Source organism: Myotis myotis, unplaced genomic scaffold (assembly GCF_014108235.1).
Source record: "Myotis myotis isolate mMyoMyo1 unplaced genomic scaffold, mMyoMyo1.p scaffold_m19_p_29, whole genome shotgun sequence".
In the NCBI taxonomy this organism is placed as follows: domain Eukaryota; kingdom Metazoa; phylum Chordata; class Mammalia; order Chiroptera; family Vespertilionidae; genus Myotis; species Myotis myotis.
Genome location: NW_023416334.1, coordinates 3374716 through 3393479, shown reverse-complemented (window position 1 = coordinate 3393479; position 18764 = coordinate 3374716). Strand labels below are relative to the sequence as shown.

General features: G+C 54.4%; 1 protein-coding gene across 2 annotated transcripts; it reads right to left on the bottom strand.

Annotated features, from left to right (window-relative positions):
• Window positions 1-62: 62 nt before the first annotated feature.
• On the bottom strand, window positions 63-18712 carry TRPV2 (transient receptor potential cation channel subfamily V member 2). 2 transcript variants are annotated; one of them, XM_036296417.1, is made up of 13 exons: window positions 18450-18712; window positions 16251-16384; window positions 12816-13109; window positions 11953-12251; window positions 8778-8951; window positions 8313-8468; window positions 7656-7751; window positions 6743-6813; window positions 6085-6250; window positions 3837-3903; window positions 3394-3731; window positions 2341-2468; window positions 63-1504 (listed from the first exon to the last, which is right to left on the bottom strand). In XM_036296417.1, exons 1-13 carry the CDS (start codon window positions 18644-18646, stop codon window positions 1417-1419), a joined length of 2208 nt encoding a protein of 735 aa, XP_036152310.1. In that variant the 5' UTR covers window positions 18647-18712; the 3' UTR covers window positions 63-1416. The 2 variants fall into 2 exon arrangements, with proteins under 2 accessions (XP_036152310.1, XP_036152312.1); XM_036296419.1 differs by lacking the exon at window positions 16251-16384 and having other exon boundaries at window positions 18450-18551.
• Between the last annotated feature and the right edge of the window lie 52 nt (window positions 18713-18764).

The window sequence follows — 18764 nt, the reverse complement described above, 5'->3', positions numbered from 1 at the left end:
AGCCTGGACTGGCTGTCACGTGGAGAGAGCTGGGGGCGGTGGGAGTGGACAGCAGCTTTGGTCCTTGACCTGCGCACTGAAAGGGTGGCCTTCCAGGAAGAGGAGGGCATTGTGTCGTGGAGCCGTGTGTAGTTTTTCCTGCAAAGAGGAATTGGAGTGGGAGACACTGGAGAGAGAGGCTTGTCTGGAGGTCGGGGTGCAGGCGAAGCAGCCTGCAGCAGCACAGAGCCAGCAGATGCGGAGTCGGGCAGAGGGCAAGTGCTGCCCGTGGGTCTTCAGGACCAGATGGGGGCAGGAGGCAAGACACTGGCAAAGCCCTCACCTGGTGAGGAGAGGGTGCAGTGACGTGGGCCTGGTAGGACCACCCCACCGCTGTTCCTGTTTGGGATGGCCCGGAGGAGGACCAGCAGGCACCAGGTGTGACGTTGGGGTATGGAATGCTTGGGGCAAGATGAGGAGCAAGTTGACCTTTAGAATCTTGGCAATGAAGTGATGGGGCAGCAGGACTCAGAATTAAGGACAAAGTGGGTAGACAGGAAGCCCGCCGGGCTGCCAGGGCCTTCGTCAGGGACCCTGGACCTGGGAAGCCAGCCGGCATGAAGCAGGAGGACAGATGCGTCCCCTACAGGGGTCCTAGGAGACCCAGGAGGCTGTTGTGGGAGGGGTTGGGCCAGAGGTGCAAGCAAGTGGAGTCTTCTGAAAGAGGATGAGGAAGGAGAGGAAGGAGCGCACGGAAGCTGAGATGGGAGCTACGGAAGATTCCAGGAGGGTGTGCTGTGAAGAGAGCTGGTTCTCAGAAGAGGCCTCTGGGTGGGAGGATGGAGTCACCCGTGGTGGGAAGCAGGGAGGGGGACAAGGGGGCTCTCACACGCTGGGAAGGAGAGGACCCAGGCCCGGAGAGGCAGGACAGGCACAGAGGAACCGGCTGGAGGTGGGAAGAGGCTCGGTGCTCTGGTCAGCAGGGCCGAGAGGACAGAGCCGGTGCGGGCCAGAGATGCCCCCTGGGCTATGGTGGGAAGGGGCCTCCCTAGCCGGTTCCCCTGCTGGGCTCCAGGCTCAGCCCTGGCACTTGGATGGGGAAAGCAGGCGGTGGGTTGGAGCCTGCGAGGAGGAGGGGACGGTGTGAAGAGGCGGGAGGTGAGGGCAGGTGAAGGCAGGCGAGGAGGTCGGTGTGCAGGCTGGGCTGCGAAAGCACTAATGGCCTGGAGGTTTTCCTAGGCCAGCGGGCGGGGGATGTAGGGGGAGCACTGCTTTCAGGGGGGCATCTATTCAAATGAGTGTAGCTCAGGAGTGGCCACAGCAGAGGTCCTGCCCCAGACTCTGCATAGCTATGTGGCCAAGCAGACACACATATGAACATGCACATGCGGACACACGCATGTGACCACACACATGGGAACACAGTCTCCCACACGGTTACTCACCAGGGTCGCCTGGCCCGGCAGGCTCCTCGCGCACCGTGGGCAGCGTCTGCTCCCAGGCAGCCCAGTTCACTTCCTCCGACCTGAGGGGCAGAGCAGCTCTGAGCTGCGGAGCCAATGCGGCCTGCTGCGCCCAGGAGGGCCCTGGCCCCGGGCGGTGGGCTGAGCAGACCTTCCGGGGACGCAGGGACTGCCAGGAGGATGGGTCTCTGCCCCTTTCCACAAGACCCCGGCCACCACCAGCCCCCTCAGCCCTTGCAGCTGTGGCCACTGTCCTGAGCCGGGTGCCCACAGGGGGATGGGGGGCAGAACAGGCACCTGTCCCTGCAGGCGGTCCCCAGCAACCTGGGTGCCCAGAACGTCCAGCGAAGCATTTATGTCAGGTGTGCCTCCGGGTCCCCGCTGGGGCCCAGTGGGCTGTGCTACCTGCCTGAGACTCTCCCTCTCCTTGCTTAACTCTTATCTCCGGAAAGCCTGTTTCTGTCTGTGCATCTGTCACCAAGTGGCCTCTCTCAGTGCCGGGTCCCCCATGGGCATGGAAGAGTTTGTTCTCTGTGAAACGGTTGTAGCCCCTGGTCGTGTGGGAGTTGGGAGGGCAGGTCAGACCAGCGGCAGCGAGGCTGGTGTGCTATAACCTGAGGTTCCTCTGGCTTCTCGGCCTCTTAACTACCCAATTCGAGGCCAGAGAAGTAGGTCAGGGACCTTCAGTTTAAGCCACAAGGAAAGGCAGATGGCCAGACAGGCAGTGGCAGCCCCTGGCCTGTGAGATGCAGCATCCCTGACCCTGCTTCCCAGGGCAGGCTCAGTCCCCTGTCACTCCTAAGTCCTGCCTCTCCCACCGCCCTGGCTCCTGGCTGCTGTCCCTGGCCTTCAGAGGAGGAAGGCCGGCCTTCAGCTCCCTCCCCTGCCCCTCACTCACCTGAAGCACCAACGCTCATCCGGGCTACCATCTGGCCTGGTGCCAACCCTCAGCTTCACCCCTGCCGGCTGCTTCTTCCTCCTGCACCACCAGTAGCCATTCTCCACCTCCAGGACAGAGATGGCTCTCTGGGGACAAAGGACACATCAGACAGAGCAGCCAGGGAGATGCGCCATGCACTTTACAGTATAGGCCTAAGTCCACTGAGCACCAGGCTGGATCCAGCTCCAGTGTTTGATTACCTGCGTGCTGTCGGCCTCAACCCCGTGAACCTCCGTTTCCCCACTTACAGGCCTGGGGGCTTAGGGGAAGTCTGCATGTAGAGTGCTCGGCAGTCACTGGCTATTGCATCATTACAGGCCCCAGAATGTCACACCGACAGGTACCGAAGTTCATCTGCTCTAACCCACAGTGTGCCTGCCCGCTGACACACAAAGTAGGTGGGGGCAGAACTTTGCAGGTAAGGACACGGAGTCTCAGAGAAGACAGGGGCTTACCCAAGGTCAACAGGGAATTGGTACCATGGCTCTCCCTACACAAACTGCCCAGACCTGCACCCAGCCTTCCCAGGACAAGGAGCAGCTTTGGCTTCCTCCACTGTAGGTGGTGCCTTATCAGCCCCAGCTGCAGGGACCTCTGATGGCACAGCCTGCCTGCCTCACCCACCAAAACCACACACTCAGTATATGCTGAGCACAGGACGGGAGCTACATGAGGGCAGACTTTGTCTTGTTCTCTGCTATGCGTTTAGAATCTAAAACTGTGCCTAGCCCCATAGTAGGCACTCAAGAAATACTTAATAATTATGATGATGATAACTAACACATTGAACATCTGCTGTGTGTCAGGCACTGTTCTAAGGGCTTCAGATATATGAGCTTATTCGAGCCTCACAGCAGCCCTTTGAAGGAAGTAGTGGGTGATGGACACCCCGACAAAGGCAAGACCACCCAGGGCCCTGGATCTGCTCCGGGGCCAGCTCAGCTGGGTCCTGCCCACTCCTCACTGGGCCCAAAACTCCTTGGGGAGGGAGAGGGGAGCCTCCAGGGGCACCTGCAGCTTCCAAATGCTCCAGCTGTCGGTGGTGACACTGCTGACAGTCTCGTTCATGAGGGCGATGAGCATGTTGAGCAGCAGGATGTAGGTGAGCAGCACGTAGGCCAGCAGCAGCAGCAGCACAGCCCCGCGGAAGCGCAGCTGCTCCTGGAAGGCCAGCTCGCCCATGCCGATGGTGAACTTGAAGAGCTCCAGGGCGGTGTCCACGATGCCACGGTATGGGACCTCGCTGCCCTCCCCGTCCTCCTGTCCTGCCCCAGACCACGCTGCCCCCGTGGCATTCGAACTTGCGGGGACCCTGGGGTCCCGGACCTCCTGGCTCAGGCTCACCAAGGCTGCAGGAGGGTAGAATGGGGTCGTCAGCCTGGGGAGACCAGCTGGTAGACTTGGGGGTATATGGGGCAGCAAGGGATGGGCAGGGGCCGGAGGGGAACCTTTACCTATAGCGAAGCCGAAAAGGAAGACTACGTATACCAGAAGGAAGCGGAGCAGGTCCTGCAGAATGACCTAGAACACAAGGACCAGGAGCTCGGGTGGGTGGCTGCGCCACCGGACATGACCCCACACCCTTGCATTGATCCTGAGCATGGGTTCTTATGTCCACACCACACACACACACACACACACACACACACGTGTGTGTGTGTGTGCATACACAGGCCCTGTGGAACTACCGTGAGCAAATGGGTCTTTTAAAAGTCTACATCAGATCATATAATTTTCCTGCTTAAAACCCTCCAGGGTAAAAAAATTAAACATAGAGTTACCATATGATTCAGCAATTCCACATCTGGGTATATACCCAAAAGAATTGGAAACAGGAAATCAAGTAGATATTTGTACACATCAGTGTTCATAGCACATTATTCACAATATCAAAGGTGGGAACAACTCAGGTGTCCATTGATGAATGAAGGGGTAAACAAAACGTGGTATATCCATCCAATGGGATACTATTCAATCTTAAAAGGAAGGAAATTCTGCCCTGGCCTGCCTGTCTCCATGATTAGAGTGTTGCCCCACACACCCAAGGGTCACAGGTTCAATTCCAGGTCAAAGGCATGTACCTGGGTTGCAGGTTTGATCCCTGAGGCACCTACAGGAGACAACCAATCAATGTGTCTGTTTCACATCGATGTTTCTCCCCCCTCTCTTCCTCCCTTCCATTCCCTCTAAAACTCAATGGAAAAAAATATCCTCGGATGAGGATTAACAAAAACAAAAGGGAAGGAAATTCTGACACATGTTACAACCTGATGAGCCTTGAGAATACTATGCTCAGTGAAATAAGCCAGTGACAAAAGGACAGATACTGCGTGATTCCATCTATAGGTGACACCTAGAGTCATCAAGTTCATAGAGACAGAACGTATGAATGTGGTTGCCTTGGGCTGGGGAGGGCAATGGTGCAGAGTTTCAGCGTGGGATAATGGAAGTTCTGGAGATGATGGTGGTGATGGTTGCACAACAATGTGAATGTGCTTAATGCCACTGACTTGTAACTTAAAAAGGTTAAGGCCTAGCCGTCTTGGTTCAGTGGATAGAGCGTTGGCCTGTGGACCGAAGGGTCTCGGGTTGGATTCTGGTCAAGGGCACGTACCTCAGTGGGGTGCATATTGGAGGCAACCAATTGATGTGTCTCTCTCACATTGATGTTTGTGTCTCTGTGTCTCTCCCGCCCCCCCTTCCACTCTCTCTAAAAATCAATGGAAAAATGTCCTCAGGTGAGGATTGATAATTTTTTTTTAAAAAAAGTTAAAATGGTAAATTTTATGTACATTTTACAACAATTAAAAGTTTTTAAAGCCTTCTGGGCCTCCAGACCCCTTCCTATGGGCAACAACTCCCCCTTACCTTCACCTCCTTCACTCACCCACCCTCCTCACCTTCACCTCTTTCACGCACCCACCCTCCTCACCTTCACTTCCTTCACACACTCTGCTTTCTAATCTTTCTCAATCACTTCAACCTTGTTTTGACTCCTGCCTTTTCCTTGCTGTTCTCTTTGTCTCAAATCTTCTTCCTTGAGTCTATTATGAATCACTCTTTGAGGTCTCAGTCGCCACCTCCTCAGAGGGGCCTTGCAGATCACTCTATCTAAAGCCTTCTACCCGGTCATTCTCCGTCACATTGTCCTCCGTGTTCCCTTCAAAAGAGTTAGCAGTCAGTAATCTCATCTGTTTTCGTGGTGCCTTCATTTCCCCCAAGAGAACGTCAGCTTCAAAAGAGCATGGATTTGCCTATTTTGTTAGTGAACAGAAGAGTGTATTCCTAACACTTAAAACAGAGCCTGGTCCATAGTATGGACTTCCTAAACATTTGTTGAATAAATAAATGCAGACACATCCATATGCCCAGATGTCCAGGCATATAGTGGGCTTGTGTGCATAGTCTCTGCTCCTTCAGTGTGCAAGCATGCAAGTGCTCCTGTGTGGACAATTGCGAACACACAAGTGCAGGTAGTTGCTTACGTAGGCAGAGCGCAGATCCCTGAGAGCAGGTATGCGCACACCCACACTCTTGCTGATATTCAGCGAGTGTCTGGGTCCGTGATGCACATACTCATGTTCTCTGCCCAGGTGAGCTGTGGAAGAAGTCACCTGACTGCTGAGGCCAAAGGAGTCCTGCTGGAGTGTGGTGCCCAGCCCTGCCCAGTCCGGTTGCAGCAGGGCCACCCCTGCCTCTCACCTTCTGGATCATGACGCTGTAGATGCCTGTGGACTGGAAGCCGCGTGTATAGTAAAGCAGGTTCAGCCAGCCCAGCACCAGCGAGGACACAAGCAGAGGCAGGTACCACTCAATAGCCAGGAAATGCAGCACCTGAGACAGCACTGTGAGCAGGGCCTGGACCAGGCTAAATGGGGACAGGAACAGGGTCAGCTTGCAGGCCACTTGACAAGACCCCCTTAGTCCCCACTGGCCAATGCTGACCACCACTGCCTCACCCACTGCAGTCTGATGGGTGAGTTCTCCACCTGTCTAGACCCCATCAGGTCCTGACCTCCACCCCAAGCAAGTTAGTTAACCCCTGTGGGCCTCAGTTCCCTCCCCAGGATATGAGGTAACAGGAACCACCTGACCCACAGAGCATTTGTGAAGATTCAATGAGACAAGAGATAGGAAGAGTTCAGGCTCCATCAGTGCACAGTGAGGGTCAGTAAATGCTCTACATGGATGGGAGCGTAGGAAACCCCAAGCTGGACATATAACTCATGAGTCTGGTCTCTGGTTCCAACCCCCTGGGGCCCCTTGGCCCTGGGTCCTCCCCTCTAAAGCCTGCATGGTGCCCTCTGCCACAACCACCTCTCCAGGGCCTGAGATGGAGGAGGAGTGAGGCACCACATACAAGAGCAGGTCAAAGTAGCTGTCCAAGAACGAGATCCAGATGAACAGACGGCGCCTCCAGAAGCACCACAGCTGCGGGGGGAAGGACAGGGGTGGGAAACTTGCTCTCCAGGCCACACAGAGCCCTCCCCCCATCAACCCCAAGGCCCAGGCAGGGCTCCCATATGGCCCTGCCTTCTCGCCATGTGGGAACCTGCTGCGACTTTTCAGAGGAGCTCATGAATTTTGCTGACAGCTAAGAAAGGTTAGGACCCTGTTTCCAAAAAGTGCAGCCACCAACAGACACCAAGACAATGCCAGGGCCTCCTGGCTCCGTGTGGATCCGGAAGCAGAGCTCATGCACTGCCTATGGTAAGGGGGGAGCTCCCTGCCCTCCCTCTCTCTGCCTCCCAGCACCATCCTGGGCTCCAGCCCACCTGGAGTTGGTGCCCGGGTTCTGCCCACTCTGAGAGTCAGTGCCAGCCCAGCTGTCTCCTGCGAGCTTGCAGCACTTTCAAAGGCAGAAGCCCGGCTGAGGGAGTGGGCTGAGCCCCACCTTCTGTGCTCCCCAAGGGAGGAATGCCCCAGCTCAGGGACCTAGGGGCTGGGGCTTCCAGCTCGATTTCCCGGGGGGCAGAGCTGGCACTGGCAAGGAGTCATAGGAGCCATTTCCACACCACGGGCACTCTAGAGCAGCGGTCGCCAACCGGTGGCCCATGAGGTCCAAAAGGTTGGCCACTGCAGCTCTAGAAAGCATAGTAGGAGGGTAGCAGCCCCAGCAGGCGAGGCCTTCAACCGCCCAGAGGCAGTCAGGGTGGGACTGGTTCTCAGTTTCCCCATAAACCAAGGTACTGTGGTGACCTGGCTCTAAGGCTCCTCGCGGCCCCTGGGCAGGCTGGGAGCCACATGGAGTGGGGAGAGGAAGGAGCCCTCACCTGGCCCAGGAGGAGGTAGCCGCCCCCAAGCAGGATCAGGATGTGGCCCAGTAGCTGCAGGGAGTTTCCCACTGTCCCCTTCATGGGGAGGAAGGCCTGTGAGGAGACACTCAGGTAGGATCTAGGGTCCCCTCCCAATGGCCCACCCTCCGAGCGCCAGAGCTGAGGACCCACTCTGAGCCTGAGCTGTGGAGCGGCCCCTCCCCTCGGAGCAGCAGCGGGAACCTGGGCTCGGGGCAGGCCCGCTGGATTCTAGTCCACCGTGCGGAGCAGTTGTGAGGGGGAATCGGAAGCCAGGCTGCCCGTTCAGATCCCATCTCCACACTTACAGCCTGCGTGAGCCTGCGTGAGTTATTGCCCCTCTGTCCCGCCCTTCCCTCCACTGTAAATGGGGACAGTGGTTCACTCAGAGGGTTGTTGTGAAATTGAATTAAAGTGAATACAAGTCAATCACTCAGACTCTTTCTCATATATGGTGAGTGTTAACTCCTGCGGAGCTGGCACCCACTGGTCCGGCTGGGAAGCCTGAGGATCCCTCAGCAGTCAGAGCCTCAGCACGGAGCGGGGGCTGGGGGTGGGGGTGTCCTAGTCCCAGCTTCTTCCAGGGCTATTTCCAGGAGCCTCCCAGGGTATGCCCCCGCCCCTCCCCAGCCTTGCCTTTTCCAGGGCAGGCTCGCAGTAGACCACAGCGGTGAAGATGAGCATGTAGGTCAAGAAACACAGGAAGTTGAAGAAGAATCTGGGCCTGAGCAGGTCCCATTTCGCCTGCAGCAGTTTGTTCAGCGGCTCCAAAACCACCATTTGGTGTCGGTGCTGGGGTGGGAATGTGAGCGCCAGGGGACATTCAGCAGGTGTGCACAGGGGCCCACTCATGGGCTCAGTGCAAGGGGTAAGGGAACGGAGAGGATAGGAGAGGAAAGGATGGGGAACCCCGCTTGACCCCACCCACCGGCCACCACCCCACCCTCCTGACTAGGGAGTGGCCGAGGGCCTCTCCTATCCAGAGCAGATGGAACTGGCAGGTGGGATGAGTGTGGGGTCAGGACCTGCAGCCACACCCCACTGGCCAGCAGACAGCCCGGGTGGGGAGCTTGCAGGGAGCTGTCTGCAGGGCGGGCTCACCGGGCTCCGGCAGTGAAAGGCGATGATCTCCAGCACCGAGTTCTCCTCACAGCTGTCCACAGAGGCCATGTCATACAGTGACACCCGGACCGGCCCGTAGCACCACTCAGTGAACTTCCGGGAAAGGCACTGGTACGGTCCCGAGAACTCTCGCTGCAGGATGTGCCTGAAAATCTGCAGGATGGATCACCTGAGCTTGGCCCTCTTGGCCACCTCCCAGCGTGACTCGGAGTCTGGGGAGTATTCTGTCTGCAGAACTGCGTTGACGTGCACACGCCCTGTACACATGGTCCTTGTATGTACAAACGCTCAGAAAGGGTCACTAACCAGAGCAGGTTAAGATACAATTTGGTAGAGAAACCAAGATGGCGGCATAAGTAAACACTGGAAATTGCTGCCTCCAACAACAAATTCAAAAATACACCTATAAGACAAAATGGATCTCATCCAGAACCACAGGAAGGCTGGCTGAGTGGAAATTCTACAACTAGAAGGAAAGAGAAAAGCACAGTGAGACTCAGAAATAATTATTTCCCTCTCTCTTTCTCTCTCTCCCCTGTGCACCTCACTTCCACTCTTGCTAAAACTCAATGGGGGTTGGGGGGTGAGGGGGGAAATCCTCACTCCTCTAGTGAGGATAAAAAATAAAAGAGAGAGAGAGAGAAATAATTTGGTTTCACAAATGAGAATTCAAAAATACGAAGATAGTGTAAGGAGCCTCTGGGACAGCTTCAAGCATACTAACATCTGAATTATAGGGGTGCCAGAAGAACAGAGAGAGCAAGATATTGAAAACGTATTTGAAGAAATAATGACAGAAAACTTCCCCCACCTGGTGAAAAAAATAGACTTACAGGTCCAAGAAGCACAGAGAACCCCAAACAAAAGGAATCCAAAGAGGAACACAACAAGACACATCATCATTAAAATGCCAAGAGCAAAAGACATAGAGAATCTTAAAAGCAGCAAGAGAGAGAAAGTCAGTTACCTACGAGGAAGTACCCATACGACTGTCAGCTGATTTCTCAACAGAAACTTTGCAGGCCAGAAGAGAGTGGCAAGAAATATTCAAAGTGACGAATGCCAAGAACCTACAACCAAGATTACTTTATCCAGCAAAGCTATCATTCAGAATTGAAGGTCAGATAAAGAGCTTCACAGATAAGGAAAAGCTAAAGGGGTTCATCACCACCAAACCAGTATTATAGGAAATGCTGAAAGGTATCCTTTAAGAAGAGGAGGAAGAAGAAGAAGGTAAATATACAAATTATGGAACAACAAATACACATCTATCAACAAGTGAATCTAAAAATCAATTGAATAGATAATCTGATGAACAGAATGAACTGCTGATTATAATAGAATCAGGGGCATAGAAAGGGAGTGGACTGACTATTCTTGCGGGGAAAAGGGTGTGGGGAATGCGGGAAGAGACTGGACAAAAATCATGCAACTATGGATGAGGACAGTGGGGGGGGGTGAGGGCGGAGGGGGGGTGGGAACCAGGTGGAGGGGAGCTATGGCGGAAAAAAGAGGAACAACTGTAATAATCTGAACAATAAAGATTTAATTTTTAAAAAAATACAATTTGGTGTCCTGGCTAGTGTGCCCAGTGGTAGAGCATCGGCCCATGCACTGAAGGGTCTCAGGTTTGATTACCAGTCAAGGGCATGTACCTGGGTTGCAGGTTTGATCCCTACCCCTGATCAGGGTGTGTGTGGGAGGCAACCAATGTGTCTCTCCCACATCAATGTTTCTCTCTCTCTCTCTTTCTCTCTCTCTCCCCCCTCCACCTCTCTTCCACTCTTGCTAAAAATCAATGGGGGGGAAATCCTCGCTCATCTAGTAAGGATAAAAAAAGAGAGAGAGAGAGAAATAATTTGGTTTCACAAATGAGAATTGGGGGAAAGAAAGGGGCAAATGGGGGAGCAGCATATACAGGCCACACAGCACCACACAGCCATGCCTCCAGGCACCAAAGGGAGGACCCCACACCTGGAGCTTGGAGGGCAGAAATAAAACAGCAAAAGTTCTACTCATGTTTACATCTGTCTTAGCCTTTAAAAGTGCCTGTGTTCGAAGCTCTCTCAGGGCTTTGTAAGCTACACGGTGACAGCCATGAAGCCAGCCCTGACAATCGTGAGAACTGGTAAGCACTTTGGAACAAAGGTAGAGCTGGATCATGTTTACTCTTTATACCAAAACTAGAGGCCCGGTGCATGAAATTCATGCACTGGGGGGGGGGGGGTCCCTCAGCCCAGACTGCGCCCTTGCATGGCCTGGAAGCCCTTCGAACAATTTCCCCAAAAACGTAGGCCCCGCCCACCCCACCGATGCTCCACGATGGATCACCCCCACAGAGGAAGGCCCTTGCCAGAGGATTAAGTAATAGCAAAACTCTAAAGAAAAGGATAATTACAACTTATAAAGTTAGAAATGTGACAATTCTGTGTGGCAAAACACCATAAAAATCTTTAATGTTGAGCTGGGAGAAAATTTTGCAACTGTGAGAGTAAATAAAATGCTAATTGTTCAGTATAAAGGACACTACCAACCCAGGTAAAGAAAACCCAAGAGCAAGTCTAATGGCAGAATAGGAAAGGACATGAATAGATTGTCTCCTAATCAAGAAACCCAAATGACTTTTTTGTTGTTGTTGTTAATCCTCACCTGAGGAAAGTTTTCCATTGATTTTTAGAGAGAATGGAAGGGAGGGTGAGAGACAGAGAGAGAAACATAGATGTGAGAGGCATACATTGGGTGGAGGATGGAGCCTGCAACTGAGGTACATGCCCTTGACTGGAATTGAACCCAGTACCTTTCAGGCCATGGGCTGACACTCTTATCCACTGAGCCAAACCAGCTAGGGCCCAAATGACTTTTTTTAAAAATGCCTGTGATTTACTGAAGCCAATATCACCCCAATAAATTCAATAAAAACTAAAAATAAAATGGGGAAAATCCCTGTGCTTTATAATGTAATATATTGGTTCAGTAGTTAGATATAGTTTCTCAATAAACACACATGGTAGAGGTGCGTGCTGAACTGTTCTTAAGAACAGGAGTGTTCAGTTGAAAAATGGGGAAACCATTGCCTTCCACCACCTCCTCAGCCTCTTTCTGCTTCCTGGGCGGGGGGGGGGGGGGGGGGGGGGGGCTGGGGGCAGCCACTCACCTCCATTTTGCCCTCCTGGGCAGCCAGCTTCAGGGGTGTAAGGCCCTGCCGGTTGGGGATGTCCTCGAGCCGCAGCGAGGGGCAGAGGCTGGCCCCAGCCTGGAGGAGCCTGTCGTACATGTGGGTCACCAGAGCGCTGTTCTCAGCCGAGTTGTCTGCAATCATCACCAGCGCGTGCAGGACCGTGTTGCCCAGCGAGTCGGCAGCCTGCAGGCTGGCAGGCTGGTGCTGGTTCTCCAGGAGGTAGGCCACCACATCCCACTGATTGGTGCAGACCGCCAGCGAGAGGGGCAGCTCACCTGGGGGCCAAGGGGCAGCGCTCACCGCCTACTCTTCACACTCCCTGGACAGAGGCCAGGCCTCGTGGAGGCCGGCCAGGCACCCGGGGAAAGGATGAAGCACTGGCCCGAGGTCCCGGCCCCGCTGAGGGCGGCTGTGCCTTCTGTGAACACTGGTGACGGCAGCTGTACCCGTTCTGACACAGGGAGAGGGACCAACCGCTGCCATCGGGAGCAGCACCGGGCCAGCCACCAGGGTTCCCACCTTCCCTGCCTCTTCCTCTCCTTCAGCAGGGCCCAGGCCCGCTGCTGCCTGACGGAGATGCCCTTCAGCCAGGCCCTGTCTGGTTGACTCCGGCCACATGCCAGTTCTAGCAGCCATCCCCAGCCCTGGCCCCGCTGGGGGATGTGGCCAGACAAGGACAAACATCTCTTAAGACTAACTGCTCCTGCAGGCAGCCTGGGGGTTGGCAGCATTGGCCTCAGGGTTAGATAGAGCTGGTTTTAAGGGCGGGCTCTACCACCCATTAACCGTGTCCCACCCCACTCCGCCCACCAGGCCTCGCTTTAATCAAGACTCCTCACCAAAATAAAAGCAAGTGCCTTGGCTTTTCCTCTGGAAGAAGCGGCCGCAGGCCCGGGCATGCACGTCGGCACCGTTCTCCACCAGCAGCCGCACGCACTGCAGGCTCCTCTTCTCGATGGCGATGTGCAGGGCGCTGTGGCCTCGGTAGTACTCATCTGTGCACTGGGCGTTGACCAGAGGCCTGGGGTTGCCCGAGTCCCGGTCGATCTGCAGCAGCGGCAGGATGCAGGCATTGGCTCCATCCCGAAGGTTCAGCACGGCCTTCATCAGGCACGTCTTCCCGGTGGAGCCCTCTGTGGGAGGAGGGGAGGGCAAGGGGCACGAGGGTGCTCAGACCTGGCGCAGCTGGGCCCAGTGCCAAAACGCCCCTCGGGAGGACAGATGCCACACGCAGCTGGTGGGAGCCAGCCTTGATGCTGGGGATTACGGCCCGGGGATACCGTTTCTGCCCTAGAAATTGTTCTCAAACATAATTTGTCACACGTGCAGCATTGTCTGTGCAATAACATTGGCACAGCGCTTGTGAAGTGGCTTTCCCGCTTAATGGCTCTGTCTCCTCAGTCAGGTCACTTGGCCTCTCTCAAGCTCAGTTTTCCTGCGAAGTGGGGATGTTCCCAGGTTGTTGTAAGGATCAAACGGAATTATATGCAAAATGCTCAGCACACAGGGGGCCTGGCACACCATGTGGAGGCCAAAAACTACAAACAACCTAAACGACCATCAGTAAGAAATGAGTTAATGACATTATGGTACGGCTACAAAACGGAAAACTGCAGTTGTCAAGTGACTAAGTCAGAGGTATATATACTGAAGTGGAAAGTGCTACAAGATGTAGTAAGCAGGGGGGAATTACATTACAAATGAGTGTATATACATGACCTCATCTATGTAAATATACACCTAACATATTTTAAAAATAAGTTTTTATTAATTTTTTTTTTTTAGAGAGAAGAGGAAGGAAAAGGGAGAGGGAAAGAGAGAGACAAACATTGATTGGCTGCCTCCTGCACACCCCCTACTAAGGATCAAGCCCACAACCCTGGCATGTGCCCAGACTGGGAATCAAACCTGTGAACTCGCAGTGCATGGGACCACTTCAACCAACTGAGCCCCATTGACCAGGGCCACATAACATATTTAAACAGTTTGAAAAGATGTATCCCAAGCCATCGACGGGGGTCCAGGACCACAGACATTTTACCCTCAGCTTTATACATTTCATCGCTATTTTAATCTTCTAGAACACACAAGTTCTCTTTCTAATTAGCCCCAAATAATAAAGATATTTAGATTTGGGGTAAAGAATGCTCTGAAATGGGTGAAGTATATGATATGTGTAATATATATATGCCTAATATGCAAATTGTCCCCAAGGGAGTTCAACTGGGAGACCGACTGCTCGCTATGATGTGCACTGACCACCAGGGCGGCAGAACAAAACAAAGGAAGGCCCCAGCCAGCAACTGGCAGCTGGGGAAGGGAGCCCCTGGCCGGCAGCCGGAAGGCCCCAATCGGCCCTGATCATTAGCCAAACCTAGGGATCCTAACTGTGCACGAATTTCGTGCACGGAGCCTCTAGTCTTATATAATAAAACCCTAATATGCAAATCGACTGAACAGCAAAACAACTGGTCGCTATGATGTGCACTGACCGCCAGGGGGCAGATGCTCAGTGCAGGAGCTGCACTCTGGGGCTGGGAGCCGGTCCATCCTTGCTGTTTCAAGGGACCTGGCATATATGGCATACTGTCCTTAATATGTTTGCTCACCTTCTTGGCACTATGTGTTTTAACCAAGGTCACCTCTCTGAGAAAGGTTGTTTCCCCAGGTAGGGATTTTCCCCTGAAGTTAGGGAGGGAATAAAACCCCTTAACTAAGTGCCAGGCGGGTAATTAATCACTTTAACTACGAACAATCATGCTTAAGCTACATAATCTTTACTCTCTGGAATGGAGATAAGAAACGCCCTAACCTTTGGAATAGAGATTGATAGGATTGGAATCAACTGGTATAAATACAGATGTAACAAGACAACAGGACACAGAACCTACACAGAACCTAGACACAGAACCTAGAGACAGAACATGGCAAAAGATCCTGGACAGAAACTGGAAACAGAACCTAGAGACAGAACCTAGAGACAGGACATGGCAAAAGATCCTGGACAGAAACTGGCAACAGAACCTAGAGACAGAACCTAGCGAGAGAACCTGGCTGAAGATCCTAGAGACAGAACCTGGCTACAGAACCTGGATAGAACATGGCAAGAGAACCTGACTAGAACCTGGTGACTGAACCTGGCTGGAGAACCTGGACAGAACCTGGCTGGAGAACCTAGCGAGGGAACATGGCTACAGAACCTGGCTGGAGAACCTGGAGAACCTGGCTGGAGAACCTAGCAAGACAACATGGACACAGAACCTGGCTGGAGATCCTAACCAGAACTTCGCTGGAGATTCAGACCAGAACTTGGCTGGAGATCCTGGCTAGAGATCCTGGCTAGGCTGCTGATCAACTGAATGCTGTCTCCGTGTCATTCCTTTTTTGCCGGCTCCGTCCACACCTTTGGGGACCCCTGGACCTGCTGGGGTTGGACTCCGGCACTCTGGTGGTCAGTGTGCTCCCATAGAGGGAGTGCTGCTCAGCCAGAAGCCAGGCTCACAGCTGGCGAGCACAGCAGTGGTGGCATGAGCCTCTACCACCTCTGCTGCAGGCAGGCGGTAAGGAGTGAGGGGTCCCAGACGGTGAGAGGGCACAGGTTGGGCTGTGGAGACAACCCCCGCAAGTGCACGAATCTCGTCACCAGGTCTCTAGTATCTCAATAATGCTGTTATTTAAAAAGGTCAAAGAAAGAAGGAAAGGAAGGAAGGAAGGAAGGAAGGAAGGAAGGAAGGAAGGAAGGAAGGAAGGGAAGGGGGGAGGGAGGGAGGGAGGGAGGAGGGAGGGAGGGAGGAGAGGGAGGAAAAAAGAAGGAAAGAAAGAAAGAAAGAAAGAAAGAAGAAAGAAAAGGAGATAGAGAGAGAGAGAGAGAGAGATAGAGAGAGAGATGAGAGAGATATCGAGATCAGAAAGCAAGAAGAAAACAGAAAAAAAAAATACCGACAAGCATACAAGAACGCCAATAACCCAGAAATCCTCCCTCCCGAAATCAGAAGGGAAAAAGGAAGCATTGAGGATGCCTACAAGTACCCATGCGGCCAGGTGCCAGTGAGGTGGTGGGAGGTAAGTGGAGTCGTTGGCTCTGTCAGCAGGTTCCCCTGCAGCCATTCTGGCAGGAGGGTCTGCTGCTAAGAACGCTCCCCTTAAAAAAAAAAAAAAAAAAAAAGGAAAAGGAAACTCCCACCCTTTGTCTTCTCCTGACCATGGTCAAGACCCACCAGCCAGCACAGTCCCAGCACAGCCACGGACCCGGGCTCTGCGAAGGGCAGGCCTACCTGTGTACTCTGAGTCGGTGAGGTACTTGCTGGTAGTGCGCAGGTACTCCAGTAGCCCCGTCAGGTCCTGGGGGACACCCCGGGCAGCGGCGCTGAAGAGCCGGTCACGGTCAAAGCGGTTTAGGTCCAGCTGGCTGCAAGAATGTGGTTTGTGACTGATGCTGTGAAAGAGCCACGCCCCCAGAAGGAGCTCAGCCCTGGGAGCCCTTGCAGGAAGCCCTGTGAGCACTGCATGCCGGTAACCATGAGAGCCTCCTTCCCAGAGCAAACCGGGAGACCCCGGAGCCAGAGCCCAGGAGCGGGGGTGGGGCTGCCTGGAGAGGGGGGCCAGGACCCAGGTCTGTGGCTCCAGGCATCACAGCTGTTCCCCAGCATTGGTCCTTGTCATTTGCAAGGTGCCTGGATGATCTCTCAACAGGCTCACTATCCCCCAGGGTGGGTCTCGGCATAGGGACTTGTCGTGGCCCCTGAGCTAGAGTCAGGTCAGGACAGGGTTGGGGGAGGTGCCCACTGGCCATCAGGGCTGTGCACATCACTGGCCTTGACAAAGGGGTCGAGGAAAGTCCCTCCTCCTCTGAGAAACCATGTTTGGACAAGTAATGCAGTATTTGCACTCATTTCAGCCTGGGGGTCAGGAATCACTACTTTCTCTTTTAGACAAACAAGGCAATACAGTAACTTCCCCAGTCACATGATGCAGAGCCCAGGGCTCCCCCGGGGCCTGTCTAACCAACTCCAGCCCCTGACTCACAACCCCAGAGAGATTCTAGGCTGGCAGACAGCTGTTTCTCAGAGACACGTGGGCCCTGCACCGGAGCTGAGCAGGTGCTCACTGGAGTCTTGCTGAGAAGCCACACTTCCGGGAAGGGCCCCAGAAGGGCCTTATAATCTTCAGAATCTCACAGTGTCTGCTGACAGGAAAGGGAAGGACTGCCCCTCCTGGACTCGCCACTATTCACAGAGACAAGCTTATCCTTGGGACCCCTGGCACCATGACCAGCAGATATGAAGGGACAGACAAAGGGACTATTACACTTTGGGGACCCTCAGCTCCTAGCTTCACAACTCCCATAGGATGGGCCAACCAAGTGATGGCTGGGTACTGAAGAGTGAGGGGATTGTTGGGATCAGTTGTGTTTTAAGTCATAGCCACATGACTGAGAGGGCCAGACTGCCTCCTCCACACCAGGAAGCTGCACTTCTGCCTCTCCTGGCCAGACACACCATCATCTGCCCACAGAGCACATGGCCACAACATGACCAAGGGCTCTGCAACTGACTAGGGAGCCCTGCGGGGAGCCTAGACAGGGGAAGTGTCTATTTGGACAAAGTACTTCCTTTCTCAGGGTGACATCACAGTCTTAGGGTAGGAAGCTCCTCAGGGACACAGATTGAGATACCAAAGGGCGTTGAGGGACCCATTCTGCCTGTCGGGTTGGCTACCCAGCTCCCAACAGCCTTGTGCGCAGCCTCTCCTGTCTGGGTCTGCATCTGTTTGTGGACCTCCAGCACAGGCAGCATGGGGGCTCTGGGCTGGGAGGCAGGGCTAGAGGCCGCGTCCCAGGCATGAGGAGGAAGGAAGGGACTTCCCTGGCAGAGTCCCACCCGGACCACCGAGAGTCTCCTGGTCAGACCTTGTATGTCAGACACCACACTGGGGGCATGCCAGGTGCACCCCCCGCCCCACCCCCTGCCTCACCCCTACCCCCCCGCAGGCTAGAAGAGTCACTCCTGGCAGGAGGGCTCTCATACAGTCTGAACTGATACAGATCACAAGAAACTCAAAGTGAAGGTGCTCCCAGCAGAAGCCCACCGTCCACAATGTGAGTCCACACCCCTTGGTCGACAGGCTCAGCCTTGGTGCAGAATCATCTTTGACTCTCTCCCCTGCTACCGTCCGTCAGAGGGGCCATGACAGGGTGGGGGCCAGGCATAAACTGGGGGGTGCAAGGGTCAGTTGAGCACTTGGAGCTGGAAGAGAATGTCCCTTTGAAGAAGAACATGACCTCAAAAGGCTGAAGGCCAAGAATAGAGAAGGTTCTGGAAGGGGCCATCCCAGAGAGCAGAGCAGAGGTCAGCCTGTCAGGACCAGGAGCTGTCACAGTCAGACTGAGGACCCCGCAGGCTGTGGGGGAAGGAGCACCAAGTGCTCTGCTGGAAGTGAGGGACCCCGAGCTGCACCCCCATTTGCTGCCTTACCTGGCACCTGCTGCCTTTCGGTAGTTGAGGTTCACTCTGATCTGAGGGGAGAAGTTCCGGTCCTCGCGCACATATGGTGACTCCATGGGGGGCAGCACGTCCCCAAGGCCCCGTTGTCCTGAGTGCACATCAGCTCCATCTTCCCAGCCTCCATAGGTCTCCAGCCTGAAAGGAGGGGGCCCAGAGGCGGAAGCCATCCTGGGGGTGGTGGCCCAGCAGGAACCTCTGTGGAGAGAGATATCAGGGATCCCGCCTGCCTCAGCCCAGGGAGGGGTAGGCGGTCTGCCTGGGCTGCAGACAGAGGGGTTTAGACGC

What these genes read in the sequence shown, in the direction of transcription:
- TRPV2 (XM_036296417.1), bottom strand. Translation starts at nt 18,646, where the DNA reads ATGGCTTCCGCCTCTGGGCCCCCTCCTTTCAGGCTGGAGACCTATGGA. An exon ending in CGAAAGGCAGCAGGTGCCAG is followed by an intron (nt 16,385 to 18,449) that starts GTAAGGCAGCAA and finishes ACATTCTTGCAG; the next exon opens with CCAGCTGGACCTAAACCGCT. An exon ending in ACAGCGTCATGATCCAGAAG is followed by an intron (nt 3,904 to 6,084) that starts GTGAGAGGCAGG and finishes CTTGTGTTCTAG; the next exon opens with GTCATTCTGCAGGACCTGCT.